Source organism: Anticarsia gemmatalis, chromosome 6, assembly GCF_050436995.1.
Source record: "Anticarsia gemmatalis isolate Benzon Research Colony breed Stoneville strain chromosome 6, ilAntGemm2 primary, whole genome shotgun sequence".
In the NCBI taxonomy this organism is placed as follows: domain Eukaryota; kingdom Metazoa; phylum Arthropoda; class Insecta; order Lepidoptera; family Erebidae; genus Anticarsia; species Anticarsia gemmatalis.
In genome coordinates, this window is record NC_134750.1 from 9230583 (window position 1) to 9251441 (window position 20859).

At 33.9% G+C, this 20859-nt stretch overlaps 1 protein-coding gene across 1 annotated transcript in view; it reads right to left on the minus strand.

Annotated features, from left to right (window-relative positions):
- The window catches only part of sNPF (short neuropeptide F precursor), a 47681-nt gene that overhangs the window by 14380 nt on the left and 12442 nt on the right, over positions 1-20859 (minus strand). Inside the window, exons 2-3 of the mRNA XM_076115927.1 lie at positions 17072-17099; positions 276-377 (exon numbers count right to left, since the gene is read on the minus strand). Of these exons, the coding sequence (XP_075972042.1) occupies positions 276-375 (100 nt within the window). The 5' untranslated portion in view covers positions 376-377; positions 17072-17099. The remainder of the gene's footprint in view (positions 1-275; positions 378-17071; positions 17100-20859) is intronic.

Below are 20859 nucleotides of genomic sequence, written 5' to 3' on the forward strand. Positions count from 1 at the left end.
TCAAAGCATATTATATGCTAAGTCACTGATTGTATTGACAACTAATCAATATGGTTTACCTTTTAGTACTTTGTAAAAAACTGCATGGTAAGAACAGAAAACAGCTAACCCCCACTTTCTGAATGTACATTTATCTATTATTAAGCGGTAGTTTATCTATTCAAAAGTGTTTAAACTCGTATAAGAAACGCTATTCAATAGATAAACTAACCCTAAATGTACTCAAAAATGGCAATCTGGCATTAGTTGTACAGTGTTGTGTAGAGTATACTTACAGTCATAAGGTGAGGCAAGCGCCTGGGCATTAGAGCCGGGCAAGGTGCAGATCGCCGCCAAACTGCACAGCGCAAGAGCAAACACGCAACTCCGAGACATGGCTGTAACAATAGAAAACATATATAAGTAAAGAATAAACAGATCATACATGTAATTATTAATAGCAATCCGCCCTGGGTTTAAACCTACCCCGAGGATATTTCGCAGAAAAATCAGTTTTGTAGATTTTGAGTTCATCGCGAACAGGCAGACAGACGCTGTATGTAGACTTTATTTTATAATAGTACTAGCTGACCCGCGCAACTTCGCTTGCGTCACCTAAGAGAATGGGTCAAAATTTTCCCCGTTTTTGTAACATTTTTTGTTGCTAATTCCGCTCCTAATGACCGTAGCGTGATGTTATATATAGCCTATAGCCTTCCTCGATAAATGGGCTATCTAATACTGAAAGAATTTTTCAAATCGGACCAGTAGTTCCTGAGATTAGCGCGTTCAAACAAACAAACAAACAAACAAACAATCAAACAAACAAACAAACTCTTCAGCTTTATTATATTAGTATAGATTAGTATAGATGTGACAAGTCAGACAAGTGTCTGAGGTTACAGGTGTTTAAGACATCCTAAAATCTATGCTTAGCTCATATTTAGAGTGAATAATGAATATAAATTACTCTATACTTAATTAAGACCATAGTTTTCACAAAGCCTGCGCAACGTGATAAATCCTTTTGCACGTTCGCGCATAAACCACTTTTAATATCACATTAAAATCCTAAGTAAGGGAAACGAAGACAAATGACGAGCGTGAAAGAATGTTCATTTTTGTCCACATCGTTATTACTAAACCTTGGTCCGTACTTTGTTAATAATTAAATTCATAGTCACTGAAAACCATTAATTACATCGCATGCATTAATTATCACGTAGATTTGACAAGAAAAGGGATGGTGCCACGTATTTAACGCTGTCGCCACAACAATTATAAAGGAAAAGCTTTAAAATAATGAGTATTTTTGAATTACATACTTGAATTTAAATATTTTTTTGTTTCCTCCGCTACACTTGTAACGCTTCAAGTTGTGTAAATGACTACCGGATCGGAAACCCCCGAGTGAACAATTCCGCCGGCACAAATGACACAACGGGCTCTTTTTGTCATTTTATTTATGGAACAATAGCACGTGTTATAATTTTGAGAGATATTTATAAATATGTAACAAGAAAAGGGATATTTCTTACCACGAAAAAGTCGACTGTACCTAATGTTTTTATATTGGAATTCAAGAAGCAGTAGATTTGTCGAATCTATGGGTTTGTTTTTTTATTTGCGCGCCGGCGAATTTTTTTAAACAATATTCGTTATCATCTTCTCAATTCACCCTTTTATACATTTATGTGTTCCTTAGTAACAATAGCACTCGAACATTTTCCCTGCTAAAGAACCGTTATGATGTCTCAATAAATATTTATCCTTGGAGCCACGGACAAATAGAAAAGGAAATTCGCATTCTAGTGCGGTGCCTGTACAAATAAATACGTCATGTGTGTATCGTAGCAAATAAGGGAGTAAAGAAAACTTTACCGCTCGGGAGAACTGTAAAACGAGGGCAAATACCGCCAATACCACCATCTTTATATGGTGCTAATGTTTGTTGTAGATATGGTAATTGAATGATACACATAGTCCACTATATCAGATTAAAATAAATTTTATTAAAGTAAAGAGTCAGTAAAATCGAATAAAAGTGCTAACTTATTTCTTTATTTTTATACGTCAACTCTATGTTTTAAGAGCTGAGACTGACTCATTTTGCTTAACATAAATGTCTAGTTTACGGGTTAGTGGAACGTCTTTGAATTCTAAAAGGTGATATTTTATATCGTTAAAAAGAATGCTTTGTGATCTTTTGCAATTTTAATATCTTTCAGTGCTCAACAAATGCTGAGTCCGCTTCAAACTATGAGTCAGTACTCTGAAGTTATTGTTAATTAAGTGTTTATTTTAAGTGAAACTTAAACCTGAGATTGACGGCTTAAAAGTCAGTGACCTAACATTATTCATGCAAAGGTGCACAATTATTTACTTCTCAACGCTAGATAATGCTTTATGATGATGACGAATTACTCTACACAAGTTGCTAGTTTAGTCGCAAGACTGTATGTCAGTTATTCCTTAAGTATGTCTGGTACTGTTATCATTTAAAGCAAAGCTTATTTTTTGCATTGTGAAGGTCTGCACAAAAGTATGCATGTCATGTTATACTACAGGCATATTCTAGACCTTTAACGTAGCAATAATATTTAGGAGCATTCCACATTAGGGACAATGAAGTTAACAAATTGAGTATTTGTTATCATCCAATGTTAGTTAAATAAGTGATTAAACATCAAGGGAGTAATAAATAAAGGTCATGAAAAATTAACCGCATTTGGAACCCGAAATAATTTCTAGGATTCACCCAATTTTAAATTTCACGGTAGATACGCGGAGGCCATTTATCAAGTCCATATTTAGCCTTTTTATTCCGCTAGAGGGGACATTCATTTGTCCGAATTATCCGCGTATGTCCGCATGTGTACTCGCCGCTTCGCCACACATTGAACTTTATGCGAATAGTGGTATTAACCTTTTTGTTAACAGGGATTACTCGTGAACAAATCACAAGGATTGTGTGGTTATCGTGGATTTTTTATGTCGTCAATGTTATTTTTTAATCAAAGGATCCAAACCTATTTAATTTTTTATATTTGTTAAGTACTCTATTAAGTTAAATCCTATCAATATGTTTGCAAGTATGGTGACATTAGTTTATTCAACGTAGTAGTCATTTGACACAAAACCTATTTTACATTTTCTGGTAAACGTACAACTGTTTTAACGTCTTCCCATTTTCGTGGTATCATCATGCCATTACGATTGACATTTACGAAATACCCTGAGCGCGCATAAGTCGCAGATATATGAGGTGTCAGTCAATAATGCTGACGCCACGGATATAGATATACGCTCTCAAGCCGTCGTAATGGCTGGATGGAAATGCTCAACAAGTAGGGTAATGTCAGCTGGCGTGTCAGCCGCGGCCAAGTGTCGGCGCGTCGGCCGTGACGTCATCAATCACGCTTATCACTACACGCGTGACACGACGCGGCCGCGTCACACGCAACACACACGTCGCTAACACGCGAATCACGACATACGATATTTTGTAAACACGTACCTACGCACAAATCTTTGATACGTGATTTTTTCACGTGTTTTTTTTTCTACTAGTGTCCGCTATTTTGCAAACGTTGCGCGTTGTCAGAAGAGCAAGTGTTGATATAAGATAATTAGGTGTATAAATACGGATGAGAAAGAAAATCTGGTGCAATATTTATATTAGGTACAGTCATAAGAATTCTATTGGCAAGATTATTTAAAAGTCATTTTAACAAGTTAGTATCGTAAAACAATCTCCAGCATAACGATAAAAATTGTTAAAAAGTAGAACAATTACTTTTAAGGGCCATAGTAAAGTTTGCTGTTTAACAACCCATTACTAAAATTTTCTAGTTAAAATTATTAGTTATTAATAAAAGTAAATAAAGCTATCTGAAACAGTTAACAAAGTATTTTATGTTTACGTAAAACAGTTTTTACAAGCGTTTCAATTCGGTAAGTGGGTAACAATTTCGAAGTTTCGTTCTAAATGTGGTAATGGAAAATGAACGATAAGTTTCGAATTGGCTTAACGCGAAATTGCAAATACGATTATGAAGCATAATTTGAAATGTCTCGTTAGCCGAATAGAACAGTTTTTATTATTATTTTTTATTTAAAAGACAACTCCCGCACTAAGGATTGCTCTTGTGTCGCGGAGGCTTTTACAAACATACAAACAACGGACACAAAGCACAACCAGACCCGAAACAATTATTTGTGGATCGCTCAAATAATTGTCCCGAGTGGGAATCAAACCCAGTACCTCCCGACGCACTGGTAGCGGCGTGGCGACCTAAACCACTGCGCCACGGAGGCAGTCTAGTTAGAAGACTAGTTAGAAGGGTTAAAATAAAATACCGTATTGAACCTTTCATAGTAATATTCTTCGTGGGAGCAGATTCGCAAAGGTAGTGAGTAGTCAAAAGTTTCCATCTCTATCATCGAAATGGCAAAAAATCCTGCCATTCATTAAGCTGCCGTTTGCGTCATTTGCACGTGGGAGTCCTACATTTCAGAGAGCAAAATTTTGATGTCACTTATTACATATTCAGTCCTTCTGCACTTGAAAAGTAGTAATGTATTTTTTATTAATATTGTTACGCTTTAATTATCCAGGGAAAATATTAATAGAATTTACTTTGTAACTTATTTTTATGAGTTTGAACTTATTTATAAGTGAGATATAATATGTTTTAAAAAAAATATTTTATTAAAAGATTTTGAAAAAAAATGTCTACTTTGTTGTGAATCGCAAACTTTTCTGTTAGTCTCCTTACTTGAACCATTACATGCAAAATTGGAATGATTGAACTTTTATTCAAATTATATTCAGAATTTGAGTCAATATATTTCATTTAAATATTTAGTTTGATTTGAAAGAAACCTATAAGTCAAATTACTTTTGAATAAGAATACGTAAAACTCACTTATAATAAAAGTTACAACCTTCATATGAATAAAAGAAGTTGAAGGGTAACAATTTAAGACTTAAACTTTTAATATGATACCTAATATCAAATTGTAACTAATAAAACTAAAAGTTCAACTGGATATCTGACATTCAGAAGTACCCAAGTGTATTGAAATGCAATATCTAAATGCCAACCAACTTTTAATTGATGGTAACGCAATTAGAGTTGCGCTGCAATCGAGATGTACCAACTTGTTCTGAAGTCCGAAAGCAATTACATTATGATGAAACACCGATATACCGAAGCACTCCACAGCGAACATAGTTCTATTTCTGTTTAATATTTAGAACAGTTTGTCAATATCGTTTAAAACTAAAAGCATGTATGCCAATAATGTGAAGATTGCAGCGCCCGCAAAAGTGCGAGTTCATCGTTTAAAGATTAATCTTTCTTATTGAGATTAAACGCAGGCGACGGTTCATCTATCGTATTTTCCATTATCGTAAAGAAACCTACTATCAGGTTTTAAACAAGACCTTTAAAGTTCATAACATCATTTGAACTAACAGCTCTTCAAATCATACCACAGAGTAATCTGCTGCCTAAATCCGTGGTTATCATAATTAATAGCTGATATCTAACTGCGGTTACCTGTCCGATGAAATCCACTCACAGTTGATTATACCAACCTATTAGAGAGACGAGTGTTTAATACTATTATGGGCAATTTTGATTGGATTTAGTTCAACAAGTACAGATATGAAATTAATCAGTTACCGTTCACGATTTTGTAATTATCCAATTTTGCAATTACCGCTGTGCGATTTGTCTGCGGTCTTGAATACCCTTAATTATTTATTAAGTCCACAGAAACGCTGACTTAGCGGTGATTTGTACCCACATTAACTAATGAACGTGACAGTCTGCGGAGTAAACGGTGACCGCAGTCAAACACAATTTTAAGTCATTAAATTAATAAATCGATTGACGATCTTTTCAATGTATTATTATACTAATGATGATGTAGATCACCTGTTTTAAAGCCTTGTTGGTTATGAAAATAATAAACGTAATGTAATTTCAAATAAATGAATAACTTTTGGCTTATATCATGAAGGGTCCTCTGGTAATCTCTAAGCTAAAGTGTCCCTTTTTTGTGTCAAACTTCTTCATAAAGCGGCCAGTGGTCACCCCACTCTGGTGTATTCGTTATCACGGGATACGTGACGTCATCATTATTTAATGCCCAACCATCAATCAAAGGTTTATCCTTTCATCTTTTTATGCCGCACGAAAATGGTGGGAAAGTTTTTTAATGATATATGTATTAACCAATATCCAGTGATCGATACTTTGGTGATATAAAAATGTTCAAAACATTTAACGTGTCAAATAAAATATAGAACACCAAAATAAAGCAGTGAACGTCCTATAAAGTAAAGCCAAAGTAATTACATTACTTCCGCATGTTTTATGGGTTGTAAGAGAGAATGGAAGTCCAACTACTTCCTATATACGTGATTTAATTACTTTCTACACTACAAGGACGCCGTAATCCAAATCCTAAGAGTTCCCATTCTATTGATTGTATTACGAGCTTTTGTTACACATTCAACTTACACTTATACTCATGTGAAGTGTAATTCAGTATAAGTATTCAATACAATCTTATATAATAACTGAGATTTCATATAGGAAATGATATTTTAAATCGCTATGTCTGAAGAAAAGGCAAAAAACGAATTTAGAGTAACACAAAGATTTCGAGTACAGTCTCTCCAAATACAATTTAAAATTCAGACCGACATCAGACGCTCCCGTAATAAGCTTCGCCACGAAGTGCTATAAAACTGTCGTCTCTACAACTCTTGTTTTAAAACTTTACGAGAAAATACGACTTGATTGATCGGATCATTTGCAGTCAGGTATTAGAAAAAGTTAAAATGCAGACAACATTGTTAAGCCATTTGCGCGTGTAAAATATAGACGTAACTTTTTTCATCAAGCGCTTGTGTTGAAATAAAAATATATCGTTGACAACAATGGAGATAATTAAAATGTTTTGTACTTTTAATTGTTATTTAGGGCTTATCTAGATTAAATTCCACTCAGGACATGTGGGTGGGACATCTCGTCAGTATGTATAATGTCCCTTAATTAAAATACCGGTGGATCATGTTAAGTTAATTCTGATTTCATTTAAGTCAGATTTTAATTAACGACTGTTTTCGATTTGTGATGGATTGCTAATCATACATCATATGGAGATTTTGTACCGATATGCTTTCGATTTTGTAATAAAACGTCTGGTTATATATGAATATGATTTCTATAAAACTGTTTTCTATTATTAGCATCTGTTCCCATACAATCGGGTTCAATACTAAATAATAACAATACGGTTTGTACCCAAAACGGAACTTTGTCCTTTTAGAATTGTTCGGCCTATTATGAAACGCTGGACTGAATAGGCTAAACGTGTCTCGATAAATATAAGATTTCTAGATGAATATGGAATCAATTCTTTTATAAACATATCCGTTTATATTATATTTTAGATAAGGTGGAATTTCCCAACAAGTATCTAAATAGTTACTCGTTTGCACATCTTAGTACTTAATTGGACTAAAAAGTTTTAAAACTTGACTAGCTATTGTGACTGCAACAATATCATACCTAATATTTATTTAACCGCCAAATTTTGAAATTTCAGTAGCCTTGTTGCATCTAATATGTGCATAGAAATAATACATAAAATATGCAAAATGCTTTTGTAAAACTGTTAATGTTTCTTCTTAGGAAGTGTTATCTCTTTGTATCTTGTATGTCTGTGGATGTAGCCGTACTTCAAGCTTACAGGTACTTTGAGGATTTGAGACACCTTTGTCATTTGCATCCCTTTTGTATCTATTTATAAGAGAAAATCTAACAATAGGTGAGGCACTAGAATCCTTCACAAGGTTTCTAAGAATACTGAAGGTTTATTTAAGGCTATAAATCCTTATTTTAAAAATACTCTTGAAGGAAAATTGTCCACGTGTGATGTTGAAAAAATGTTTGATATGTTATAAGTGTCGTAAACTATTACATATACCTATTTTGAATCTGGATGTATTTTGTGATAGTAATTTAATATGTCGGGAAGCCAAAGAAGTTAAAAGAAGTTCGGGAACGGCAAATACTTTGAACTTCAATTGTCAATCTAATATTTTTATTTTATGTATTTGATTTAGCACTGTTATTTCCCTTGACTCCATACGCATGTCATAAGGAACATCTATTATACCTGTGACTAGAATAACCGATAATGATATCAAAATTCGACCTTAACATCATCCCTAAACCTTATTTTCAACACATTAAACGCGGGCCCTAATAGTTCATAAGGGTGGCTGTTTTAAAAATAGATAATGTCTATAACACATATAAACGTAAACGTGGAATTTAAAACCTTTGAATAATGGCAATATTTACTATCGCGGAAGTTGAATAGCTACAAAGAATGTCTTTGTTGACTTTTGTTTCAGAGCAATATTCAACAAACTATTGTAGAAAATAAAATCCAATCAAAAATAATCTCTTTGCACATTTAATTAAGGTTTATGTTTTTCTATGTACCGTTCAATTATAAAGCAAGTTCTCCATTTGTTGTTTGAACACACATCTTCCCGTTGTTGTACAAACAGACACTGAGTCACGTTATTGACGTTATTAACGAACGTTACGCGTATAGGCTAATACATAGCTCTTCTTTGATCATCCGAGCGGTAAATTGGAACGACGGCGCTACAGGTGTGCACTAGCCTAACACTATGTGTCCCTGCCCTTATACGTGAATGACGAAAATATGCCGCAAACTTTAACGTGTTAATTTTTAGTCTGCTTTAAGTATACGTTAGCTGAGATATGTAGAATACGTACTTATTGATAAATGTTAAGTAGCAAACTTTTTAACTTTCATACGATTTTTTTAGTTTGAGTTATGAATTAAAATAATACTTAGAAGTACTTAATACTTCGAGATTTAATTAAAGTATAACCAAATATTGTAAAAAACAGAGTTCCGTGTTCGGATTTCATTTTGCATAATTGAAAATCTGATAATATTCTCATATTTTCCTTGCAGATATTAAAGAAATCAGGTTATCCGAATATTCTCGTCCGTTGTAATAATGCGGAGTCCACGTCAGCAAGCGGTTCAATATAAAATGTAAAACTGTCGAATTTATCCAAAATGAAACGTGATATTTTATTTCATATTTGCTTGGCTGGCGAGGGAAGAGTTGACATTTAATATTGATATAGTGGTATGTTAATAAATACCTTCCTTGTATCGTTCACTTTTAATAAAAACTTTAGCATAGTTATTGATTTATATCACAGGCTACTGTGGTCTGAGTGGTGTGTAATAGTTCTCTTCCAGTTTGTGACTCACGTCGAAAAAATAATACCTAGTAATTAAGCCAGTTTTATCCGATTATTCTTAAACGCATACCGCAGATACCCGCGCACGTACCTGGTAATCCACCGTTTGTCCTGCCACCAATATAAACAGGGAAAAAGTGTTTCTTATATTTCAAATCTAGGTGTTAGAAAATAATTATACGCATGAATACAAAGTAATGAGGAGCGGAACAAAGACCAAACTTAGTTTCGTAAGATTCGCATTTCGCTTTCAAAGCTCACTAGGATCAACACCATTCTCTGATTAAAATACTTGAAAACACCTGCGTATAATCGTTTATCTTTCCATGACACTTTGTCGAGTATCGAACGATAAACTTTGTTATTAGTTCAATCAAGACAAACTTGTGATCACTTTTAAATTGTTTCATAATTTTGTTAGTGCACTTGATACGATTTTTTACTAAATTAATGGCACTACATACACTAAAATTGTAGAGTCCATCGTTAGTAGTTCCCCGAATCTAGTTCGTAGTTATCGGTTTTAGAGGCGAGTATAACCAATGTAATCTCAGTAATAGATACAGCGCTACGAATTCTAGGAATCTACGAGCGTCAATTTTGTTTTTGATTGTATTTTTATCAACGGCGTGATTCTATATCAGAAAACAAACAAAATTAACCTTCATAAGTACACATACTAGCATAGTTTAGTTTATTAAAACAGATTAATCGTAGTGCCCAATAATATGTGTCAAGGCGTTGAAACCCGTCAAGTCTAATTGTTCGCCATTGTGTAGAGAGAGGAGTCAAGGCTAGGAGCGTCGTATTGTCGGACGCACTACCGTCCAACAACTTTAATTGGTTCCCAACTGACGCTCACTTATACTGAAAACCAATTACAGGTGAATTTCTTGACAACACTCCGAAATTCGAACTTCGGTTTTACCCTGACCTGTGCATAAATTCTAACTCTAAATGGAATCTGCTCTAATTGATCGTCATGTCATGCGACAGTATAATAAAAGTACTTTAGTAACTATTTTATACTCTAATCTTAAAACGCAAAGAATCGTTGGTTCTGTTATATTCCTTAATTGAAAAGTTATGTCGCCGCAACCCAAAATTATAAGAGGCATTAAGCTAATCCCCTTGAAAGGTAAACTTCACAAATCTTTTTAAGTTCTCATTCGCCTACTTTCCTCGAATAATGAAATGGACAATCGGAGTAATTGAAGTTATTTCAGCGTCAAGTAACAGCGATGAGATACGAGAATCGAGCTCGCTACCAATCAGTTTCCCGGAAAACATGCAGTAACGAAGCTCTTTCATGAAGGAAACGAGTAAAAAGGTAAAAAAACACGTAGCTGACGTAGCCGGCCTATGCCTCGTAGAGTCGTAGCCGTAGCCGCGTAGAGCTCGCGAATCATACGCGGATTACTGCGTGAACTAACCGTAACTTATCAACAGCATTTGTACCAAAGTTTTTTATACATTGAAATAATATTGTTAAGAGAAACACACTACCATTTTATAATTAATAGGTGTTATAAACATTTTTATCGGAATATCTCATCAATGTAAGGACGATAAATATACTACGTTTATTTATTTTCCAAGTAATCACCGCAAGTCAAAGTCTCGTCACTAATGTACTTGATTTTGTTAAAATAGATTTGATTTCTTGTTTTGCTGTACGACTTATACATATTCATATTATGTTATTCATAATAAATTCAAGTGTATATATGCTTTCTAATGTTTTTTTTTAAATCAAAATAAAAGTGATTTCTACCAAAATCTAAAATAAAATCAAACTAGTAATAAATATGAAGTCCGCAGCAAAGAATCTCTTTGCCGTGTCGTGTGAAAATTCCATCTTTATTTTTCCAAGTATGATGACTTTATTTCGAAATAAATACAATAATTATACAAAACAGAGAAAACATATTTCTATTCGCACAAGAAATTTATTTTGTAAAGCGAACACTGATAGGCTTTTAACCAGTTACACTCGTTGATCAGTAGCTCGATTCTCTACTACTATCGACTACCGACTACCGACCTGTCGTCGAGAAATTTTGTATGAAAATTTGATCAGCACCTCTGACGGGTGTCGTAGGAAACATTTTGGCAGTACATTCTAAATGTCAAAATTTCGATAGCTAGCCGGTTGTCGGTAGTCGATAGTGATACAGAATCGATGTACAGTACTTTAGTAAACGATCAGCGCGATTTTGTACAGTCGGTACTGTCGAATATCGAAATTTTGACAATTAGAATGAACTGCCAAAATAGTTCCTACGACGCCCGTCAGAGGCGCTAATCAGATTTTCATACAAAAATTCTCCATGACAAGCCGGTCGTCGGTAGTCGATAGTCGATAGTAGTAGAGAATTGAGCTACATAGGGTTAAGTACAAAGGTTGTTTAACCAACTAATCGCGCGAACATTCTGTAGCAGTATTCCAGCTGACCACTTTAGTACTTCAGAGAGCATGTTAAAAGTCGTTCCCGGTTGTTTTCAATTAAGATAACAGTCGTTAGTGTGTATCAGCATTTCGCTCGTGGGAGTCGGATATAAGCACACCTACTCGTTATAAAACAAATCGCGTAATTATCATCTTGTATATAAAACAAGTGATCCCTTTCTGTTACTGGATTAAATTCTATTAATTAGTCATCCTAATGAGATCTCGTATTACTATTTAAGAATTAAATGTTATACATTTCATTGACATCAACGAGACTAGTTACAATCAAAATAAATCTGAAATACAGCAGTAAAGCTGACAGGAGTAGAGTACATATTTTGTACTGTCAGGCAAAAATCAACGCCCGGTAACCGTATTTTATCAATAAATAAAAAACAAAACTAAAAATAAACTCCAGTGAAGCAGATTATTGTTTGTATATTCCTCAATGATCTGAAAAATGTATCGGAAAATGCGGCTCATCAAAATTTTCAAATTGTTCATTTTTCTCTTGCCCTCTCTCCTCTCTGAATTAAGGGCCACTCAAATTTCATCCCGTGAATTAACGCAGCGCTGTATGAATTGAGACACAGACGTATACGTAGGTGCTCTCTTCATTCAAGAATTATAACAACGGAGTAAATTATATTCTTGCGAACAAAAACAATAGCGATACCGATGATTCAGCGTTGACTATTTGGTATTCACAATACTATTGTTTGTGATTTCCGCAACTTTAATAATTTTGAGATCGAAATATAAAACAAACTTCAAATTTTGTTTTGACATTAAGTTTGTAGATTATTGTAGAAAGTATAGATGGATATTTCCGAACCCAAAATACTCAAAGAAACCGGGTTCAACCCTACTTTTACAGTATTATCAAGGAAAATGCTAAACCAAAAATGGTATTTCGTTGTAATCTGCATTTATAAAAGCCCTCGAGGCTGTAAATGTACGACGTTTCAAATAAGTAACAAAATGATAAAAGATGACGTTTAAAATCTCATCGTTGCGCTGTAACTTGCGTTAAAGCCTAAACTGCTTCAAGAAGCCACAATTCTGCGGGCAAGCCCGGCTTGGCTTAAATTTTCGTAACAAAATTACTGAGACGAGCGGCGTTGATATATGTACCAAGCAATAATATGGACGACGCTCTGGGATACCGTTCGCGATTGCATAAACATTCCAGGTGTGTTATAATTGTTAAAATTAATTGTAAGTTAATTAATTTAACAATTCATATACTTTACAAACGTTATTACAAGTTCACTTTCTTTGACTGCATTATAAAACTTGCAAGACGATGTAAAAGTAGAAATAAAAATTGTCGTCTTTTTGAACGAAATTACTAAACGGTTATATTACCGTTCAGTTAATATAAAACCCCGATATCTTTAGCTTTAAAGTACACTAATTTAAAAGATTTAGTATGTACCTACATATGCTCATACTATTGCTCAAACATCATATTTTATTCCATCGCATTAGTATGTTTTGGAGAATGGAATCAAATCTTTGAGACAAATTGAAACTTACATTCTAGTTTCAAGAAGATATATGCAGAAACTACTTAGTTTCATTTCATTGGAAGTAATAGGAAAATGCTGAAATATAGTAGAAACAGCAAAAGGGGTTTTTGAACTATACTTAAATAGCTACCTGTAATACATCCAGCAATCTCTCAGAGTTACAGTGTCTCTGTTTTATAACATCTCAATGTGCAATAAATATTTAGGATTCCATCTCACAAAATTCACCGTGCAAAATATCAGATGTAAAGTGCACAGAATTCTTAAAGTTGTACAATGCCTGCCGATAAAATGCCATTCTCGACTGAACATTTTCAGAGTACACATTCCGTGTAAGCTAAAACTATTTTGGCATATTTTACAATTTGAATATTGCGAATGACAAGCCCCTCCTACCGGGTGATTTGGGGTAGTGATACAAACGGAACGAGATCCCTTAATATCATTTTGAGGCTCGTTTAATACAAATTTGCATTTTGACGTCGACATCCAGGCGATGCTTTAACTTAACATTTTCGACTGGACTTCTTTGATAACGAGGAATAATACTAAACAAAATCTTTTGCCTTCTCTTTTGCAAGGAACATTAGCATTGTCGGGTTCACGGAATCCCGGATCCCGGCCGCTATATCATTATATTTTCAGGTGAAAGAAGTTGCATTATAAAAACTTAAACATTTTTCATCTGGTTTCTAGAGTATAAATGTCTGAAACAATTTCCTCTTTTATTTCCCATAGAACAACTTTGCAGCTAGCACACTATTGCTTGTTGTTTAGTTGTCTATAAAGCCACCTAGCAAGGAGGCTGCCACAAATAGCCTATTACCGGACACAACACTACCTACATTTACGGTTACTTTCTTTTCATTCTTCCAACAGTTGATAAAGTTCACAGACCGGTTTTAAATTACATTGTACAAAAACACTGTAATTCTGTTATTGAAAAATTCTTGCGTTAACAAAGATACAAGAACCTTTGATGATTCAATTTTGCGAAGCAATTTATCTAAAAAAGTAGGTAGTAATTAAATTATACAATGTCAAAAGGTACGGCCCTAGTTGATTTTTTTCTTTAAACATAAAGAAAACCATTAAACGGAATAAAGTATCAAAGAGTTGGCGAAACTCCCTTTTAATCTTTGAACCGCGTTGTTTGCTTAAAAAACACTGCTCTTTTTTAAGCTTCTTAAATAACAGACGAGACTAAATATTCTATTAAATGTTAACTAGATATTTCGTTGCGGAAGTTAAATTATTTAAATTAGAAGGTGTAAAAAGAAACGCTTGGGCAATTTTCATTAAGTACAAGCACGTTGTTGAATAGCATATTCTAAGGTGAAGGAGTTGTCGTAACGAGTATTTTATTCATTCAAATTTTACAAGATTCAGAACTCCAACTAAAACAGTAATTCGCATTAGGACTCTTTCCAAATATGTTGAGCGTATAAAGATATACGCGTATATAAGCGTGCACAAACTAAAATTAGATCTGATACGTTGTCTTAAGAAAGCGAGAGGTGTAAATCCTGAAATAAGAATAATATGTTCGTCAATAAAACGCACGGGGCAGTAAAACGGATCGTTCACAATACCCTCTATCTACGACCAATCAACTCAGACGACTCTAATTGAACGGCTTCGGCGACGATCGCGAATTAATCAGAATTTACGAATTATACACATGTGCGAGAAACGAATTATGTGACGAATGCCTTCTATGTAGTTAATCGTCTACATATTTAATTCGGCTATAAATCACACTATCGCGTATGTCTTTAAATGTCGAAATTGTATTTTCTTTTGCTACAAACATACAAACTTACACAATTTGAACACGATCGTACCTACGAATTATATACGCTCAAGTTTTATCAACGTTGATTTTCTGATTTGCAAAACATTTCAAGTTTCTCTGTCAATTCAACTGAAATCGTTTTCTCATAAAATTTTCGTTTAAACATTATAGGCATTTGTCTGGCAGTTGGCCAAAAAACTTTCAACACAAGATACGGGCGCATTGAAAGTTGCAAGACTGTTTACTGGACAAATTCCATCCAGATAGAAATGTTGACTCTAAACTCAAAGTGAAAAATTGGAACCAATTCCATGCTTTAACAAAATGAAATTCAAACATACTGTTACGTATACCTTCGAAGCATTTCATTGTGTCATTGTACTGTAAGAACGTTTCAACTGAGAGGAAAATAGCTTATTATGAATAAGAATTACGTGTATATCCACCCCGCTCGAGAAGGTTAAACATTGACTCAGAAATGGATACTTTGCAAAAACACAACAAGTGCAGGATCAGATTTCCATACTAAATTGCGTCTAATATATTCAGCCATCGTTCTCTTCGAAATAATGGAACATATGGGAGCAAAGATGCGGAAAAAAGAAAACTGAAGTGTGCTATTAAGACCGTTTACATAAGCTCGGGCCCGGCAAACATAGGATCCTCGGCGTGAGTGATACCGAGTGGAGCCATTTTGTTGAGCCACTTATTAATATACAGCGTTGATAAGCACACTCGATCTAGACAAGATTGTGTAACTCAAGGGCGTAAAATTATAGGCTCAAGCAGTTCTTGTGAAGATGTTGATCTTTAGTAATCGAGATGCTTGAAACTATTGAGCGTTAAGATAAATTATTTATAATACAAAAGCTATATAACAACCAAACTTCTTGTCATAAAATACTAGAGAGAGATAATTTAGAATGAAGAAAATAACAAATCACATCAAAGACAAGTTAAAGCCGGTCCTAATACTAAATCATTAGGTTCAACAAGTTTTAGATTTATTACTGGAGGAACTTACTGTATTAAATTGTGGTATCGAAATTAGGCAACGGGTAAATTTAACATCTAAGTACATTTCTAAAATCTGTACACTATTTTTAAAACCATATTACAAAAATTAAAATTGGCATCATTAAAAATTAAATCACAATTTTGATACGAACACCGACAATTTATTTTTCTAAATTCATTGCCTTATTTGTTTTGATACGTATCACGAAACTCATTGGAATAGGATTGCAGGAAAACAAAAAAAAAATTAAAAAAATAGGCTTTACACCAATTCACTCTATCGAATGTGTAGACCCACAGTGTTTTGTTTATCGAAGGCCTTTATTTAATCAAAATCTATCACCTATTTACTTTTGTCTGGCGTATATCGTTGCTGTTATCAGTTTGGGTCCTCACACTTGAATGGACGAGTGCTGGTACCAATCTGATCCTCATTTATGACCTTTGTGTCATAGGCCATTCTACTAAACACTGACCCCGTTTTAGAAATGTCATTTATCTACTTACTTTACTACTCTTAAATGCCATAGTGTCTGTCTATTGCTATCTACATATACTTACGTTTTTCAAATTGACTACTAAATCGATTCGTATGAAATTTTGTGAGACTAATAGACTATATCATAGGTAGTTTATAAATATACTAGGCATTGAAAATCATCACACATTTATATCAGACACTAAAATAATTTAAAAGCGACATTCGTACTGAAAATGTATTTATGTATGTCAATCACTGTTTTATTGCCAAATTTAAAAAATGTTTTAGCATTATTTGAACACTGGCCAAACATACAGCTAGTTATAAAAAATGTTTATGAAAAGGAATTTATTTTTTATTTAAACTTTTATGGCTAGTGAAGAATCAGGGCCATGTCTAATATACGGAGCACACGCGTTAATTATAGCAGATGTGGTTTTAACATGAAATAATGCCAGTTAACGACAAAATACTTACTTTAATATTATTACTGCCGTTGAACAAACTGTAACAAAGAAAAACATTTTATTAGAAAATTTAATTAGGTTATTCAGAGCTTGGAAGGATCTCATAATCCATATTTTTCAATAATCAAATTATAACTAAACCATATTAGATGTGATTAAGTTATAATTTGATAACATATAACTAAAAAATCTATGAATCTAAGCTATAGAAAATTGTGTATTAAAACAATCATGAAAACGCTTCTACGATACGAAAATTGCATTTTTGGAAATAATATTCTGTGTAATATCCAAAGTTCAGGAGAGTGTGCGACCGCATGTTAGCACCTTAATAATCTTTAACGAGCTACAGCCCTAATAAAGTCAAGTCCGGGCCGGTAATGGGAAACTAATTATGGGTAAATGTGTGTTAAACATCTAGCGAAATCCTATGTACACTTTACATAAAATTGATTTTATCCGACCTTGGGATTGTTAGCAGTTTTGTTTGTTGTGCAAGCGTTAGCCGCTAGTTACCATGTTCATTTAACATTTATGTAGATCAATATAGTTTGTTATACAACACATAAATCAGTCTCCAAACCGATATTTATCTTCATTATTACTTCACGAACAGTTGAAGTGTATTCCGCATTAATGACTACTTCAGTAAATTAATAAACACTGTTCTTTAATACTATTACGTCTTGAGAACTTAAGTAAACTTGAATTTTTTACTTTGTTTTTACGCTCAAATTATAGCCCGGCAAGGTAGTAAAAATGAACGTTTTATCAGTGATTAATTATCTATTCTTTCCAATACTTTTAACCAAATTACACGGTGCTCACCTTTCAGACGCGGCAAAAGATATTCTAAAACGAGATAATCTTTGACCGGTTAATAAAATATTTAGATATGATATCTCTTTGGGAACGAACCATTAGATCCGTAATTTTTGTATTAAATTACGTTTCTTTTAGAAACCGAAGCCCTCCGCCCCCGGACCGCAAAATACCAGTGTCTTTTTAGTATAATACAAAAAGTATAATGGTGTAATTCTATTAGGATCGTGGGTAAAAGCCGCTGACAAAATAAAACACTGAAATGAGATGACTTCTTGTTTATAATTGAAAATATGCAAAGTCGAGGCTTCATTATCCTCTCGATATGTGCGGAGTCTCGCGTTGTTTGTACAAACGCACTGGCAAAGACCTTGAAGAGTTCACATGAATACATTATTGCCGAAATCCCGACCATTATACAGTCTAACATGTTGTTGTTTGTCCTGTTTCGTTCGCATCATATAACGCATTCCAGTTACGTTCAAAGTGTATATTGAATCTTATGGTTCTTAAAGTTATGCGCATTGAAGTCTTGCATATTCAAGCATTAAGATAATTTTATATGATTTGGTAACAATGTCTGGCAACTACATATGCTACGATAACGCTACGTGACTCTACGATTAATAAAACACTGCGATGTAGCCGCAGTAAGTTTTCGTAGCAATTGTCGCGGATATGACCTATATTTTGAATAAGCAGAAATCACGAAGAATAAAAACTATTGACGTCAATAAAATATCACCTCAAAATAAACACTGGCGTCTACTGAATATTTAAGTACTATCGTAGTTATAGGTAGATGAACTGACCGCTCTATCTTAATCAAACCGTGGAGAACACAAACGAATGAAGGATTTGTCTGTGCGTGGCCGACAAATCCCACACTCACTAATTTCGAATTCAGTTTCGGCCGAAACAGAAGAGCCCTCGATGTTTCCGTTATACATCGTACATTCCGAGCAATTTACGTTCCGCGCCCCGACACCTCTCAGCCGTTATAGCCCAAGTTTCATCACAATTATCTCCTTACTTACGATATCTTGTTAACTTTAGATTGTAATTGCTAATTTCATGCGTGAAAGTATCTAAAGTGTATGAAATTTAGACAGTATGCGGTGTAAAGTAATTTTTTAGGTCGGATTAGAGGAACTTCAAAGCGATTTCTTTAGGTTAGATTTATTAATGTTCGTAGGTGTTAGGAAATTGTGTGTTTGTAAATGTTATTTCGGTATCTTACAATTATAGAGTCTTACATAAATCTACAACAACTGCCAGACGAAAATACCTATTTAATAACGTGGCGCTCTTCTATAAAAAATAAAACATAATATATTTCTGTCACTGCATAATGTTATTGTTTTGGATAACAAGCGTGATAAACAAAATTAAAATATCAAATTATTAAAGAAATGCTATACAAAAACTATAAAATAAGCTTGTCACATTAATAATGCAAACATCTTTTAAAAGGATGTCAAAGTTTTCTGTCGAAGTCGTCGGTGTCCATTCAAAATGTTTGCTTCAAATCCAATATAAAATTTGAATATTCATTAGTATTAAGTGATTCGTAATACAGTGGGACGCCGACTAATTTGTGTAAATCAGACGTGACTAATCTGATCTTATTTGACGAAGATTTGTTTATATTGCGGATTGTTTCCTGTTGCGGCCTCACGTGAATTACTATGACCTTTGTCATTGCGAGTTATATGCTACATGCACGAGCTAATGTTTACACACAAAACACACCTCACTGGCCTCATAACCCATCACCCACTCAAACGAATGCAGGATTTATAAATTACAATTTTGTGAGATTATTCTCCATATTTTTTTAAATATTAATCCAAAATGTGCCAAACGCTTAAGTAATAAATAAAACTAGATGATTGCCGGAAAATTGTAGACAAAGTTTTAACGAAGTCATTTCTGTGCAAACTAAACTTTGTTACCAGTCCAACTGGTCCCATTTTACTGTAAAAAATTTATAACATCGTTATACTTACATTAAATAATTAAATTTTTACCGAAGTTTTAGTACTTTTGGCTGAAGTAAACCAAGGTATTTTGTTAAAGCTGGTGAAATTGATTTACGTATGTATGTCATATTTTCGCTACGGATACGAGCTCACACCTTCTGATTTTCACTTTGGAAACGAAATAAGGTCTACCCTTATTTGCTTACATACATATTTGATTGTTTCTGAAGTGCGTAATCAGCGTGATTCTACCTGACTTTGTCCGAAATATATCACATTTACGAGACAGGTATAAATAGGGTTGATGCGATAAAATTAAATTTCCTTTCGGTGCTTTATTCAAGAGACGTAACAAGCGGTCGTACAAGTCCGGATGACGAGCGAACAATGAGCCAACGTTCCCATATCAAGTACTTTGTAGCATTCACATCAATACATTTTATCTCTTTTGAATACTTATCTATAAATTGTATGCTTTCAATGACTTTCAGTAAAGTTTTGCTGCCGAATCAGTCCCAAAAATTGTCCTAGAGTCTATTCAATCAATCAATTTATCTATATTTTACGTTATCAGCCGTGAGTTAGACGGTTAAAAGATACCGACGACTCTTACCGACTTAACACGTCGACTCATAATGGGTAGCCGTCAGCGAATAATATTTTTAGCCCTTTATCCTCGATACGACTTTGATGGGAAAATTCACTTAGCGCAGGTCTTTGTTTTTTCTTCACGGATTGATGTACAAAACAAAAGAGAAATGTTCTGTTTTAAAAGATTTTTCTTTTTTAAATGTTAAGAATAAAGTCGTAACAATCATCTAGCTGTGAAGAATCACAGATTATTCATAAACACTAATGAGCCGCGCAGCGCGACAATGTCATGCCCCCACTTGCACAAGTTCTAAACATGGACTATTCTTTAAAGATGACCCTACACCTTCACATTTATTAACGACAAACATCACTGACTAAAAATAAATGCTTTGAAATGTTT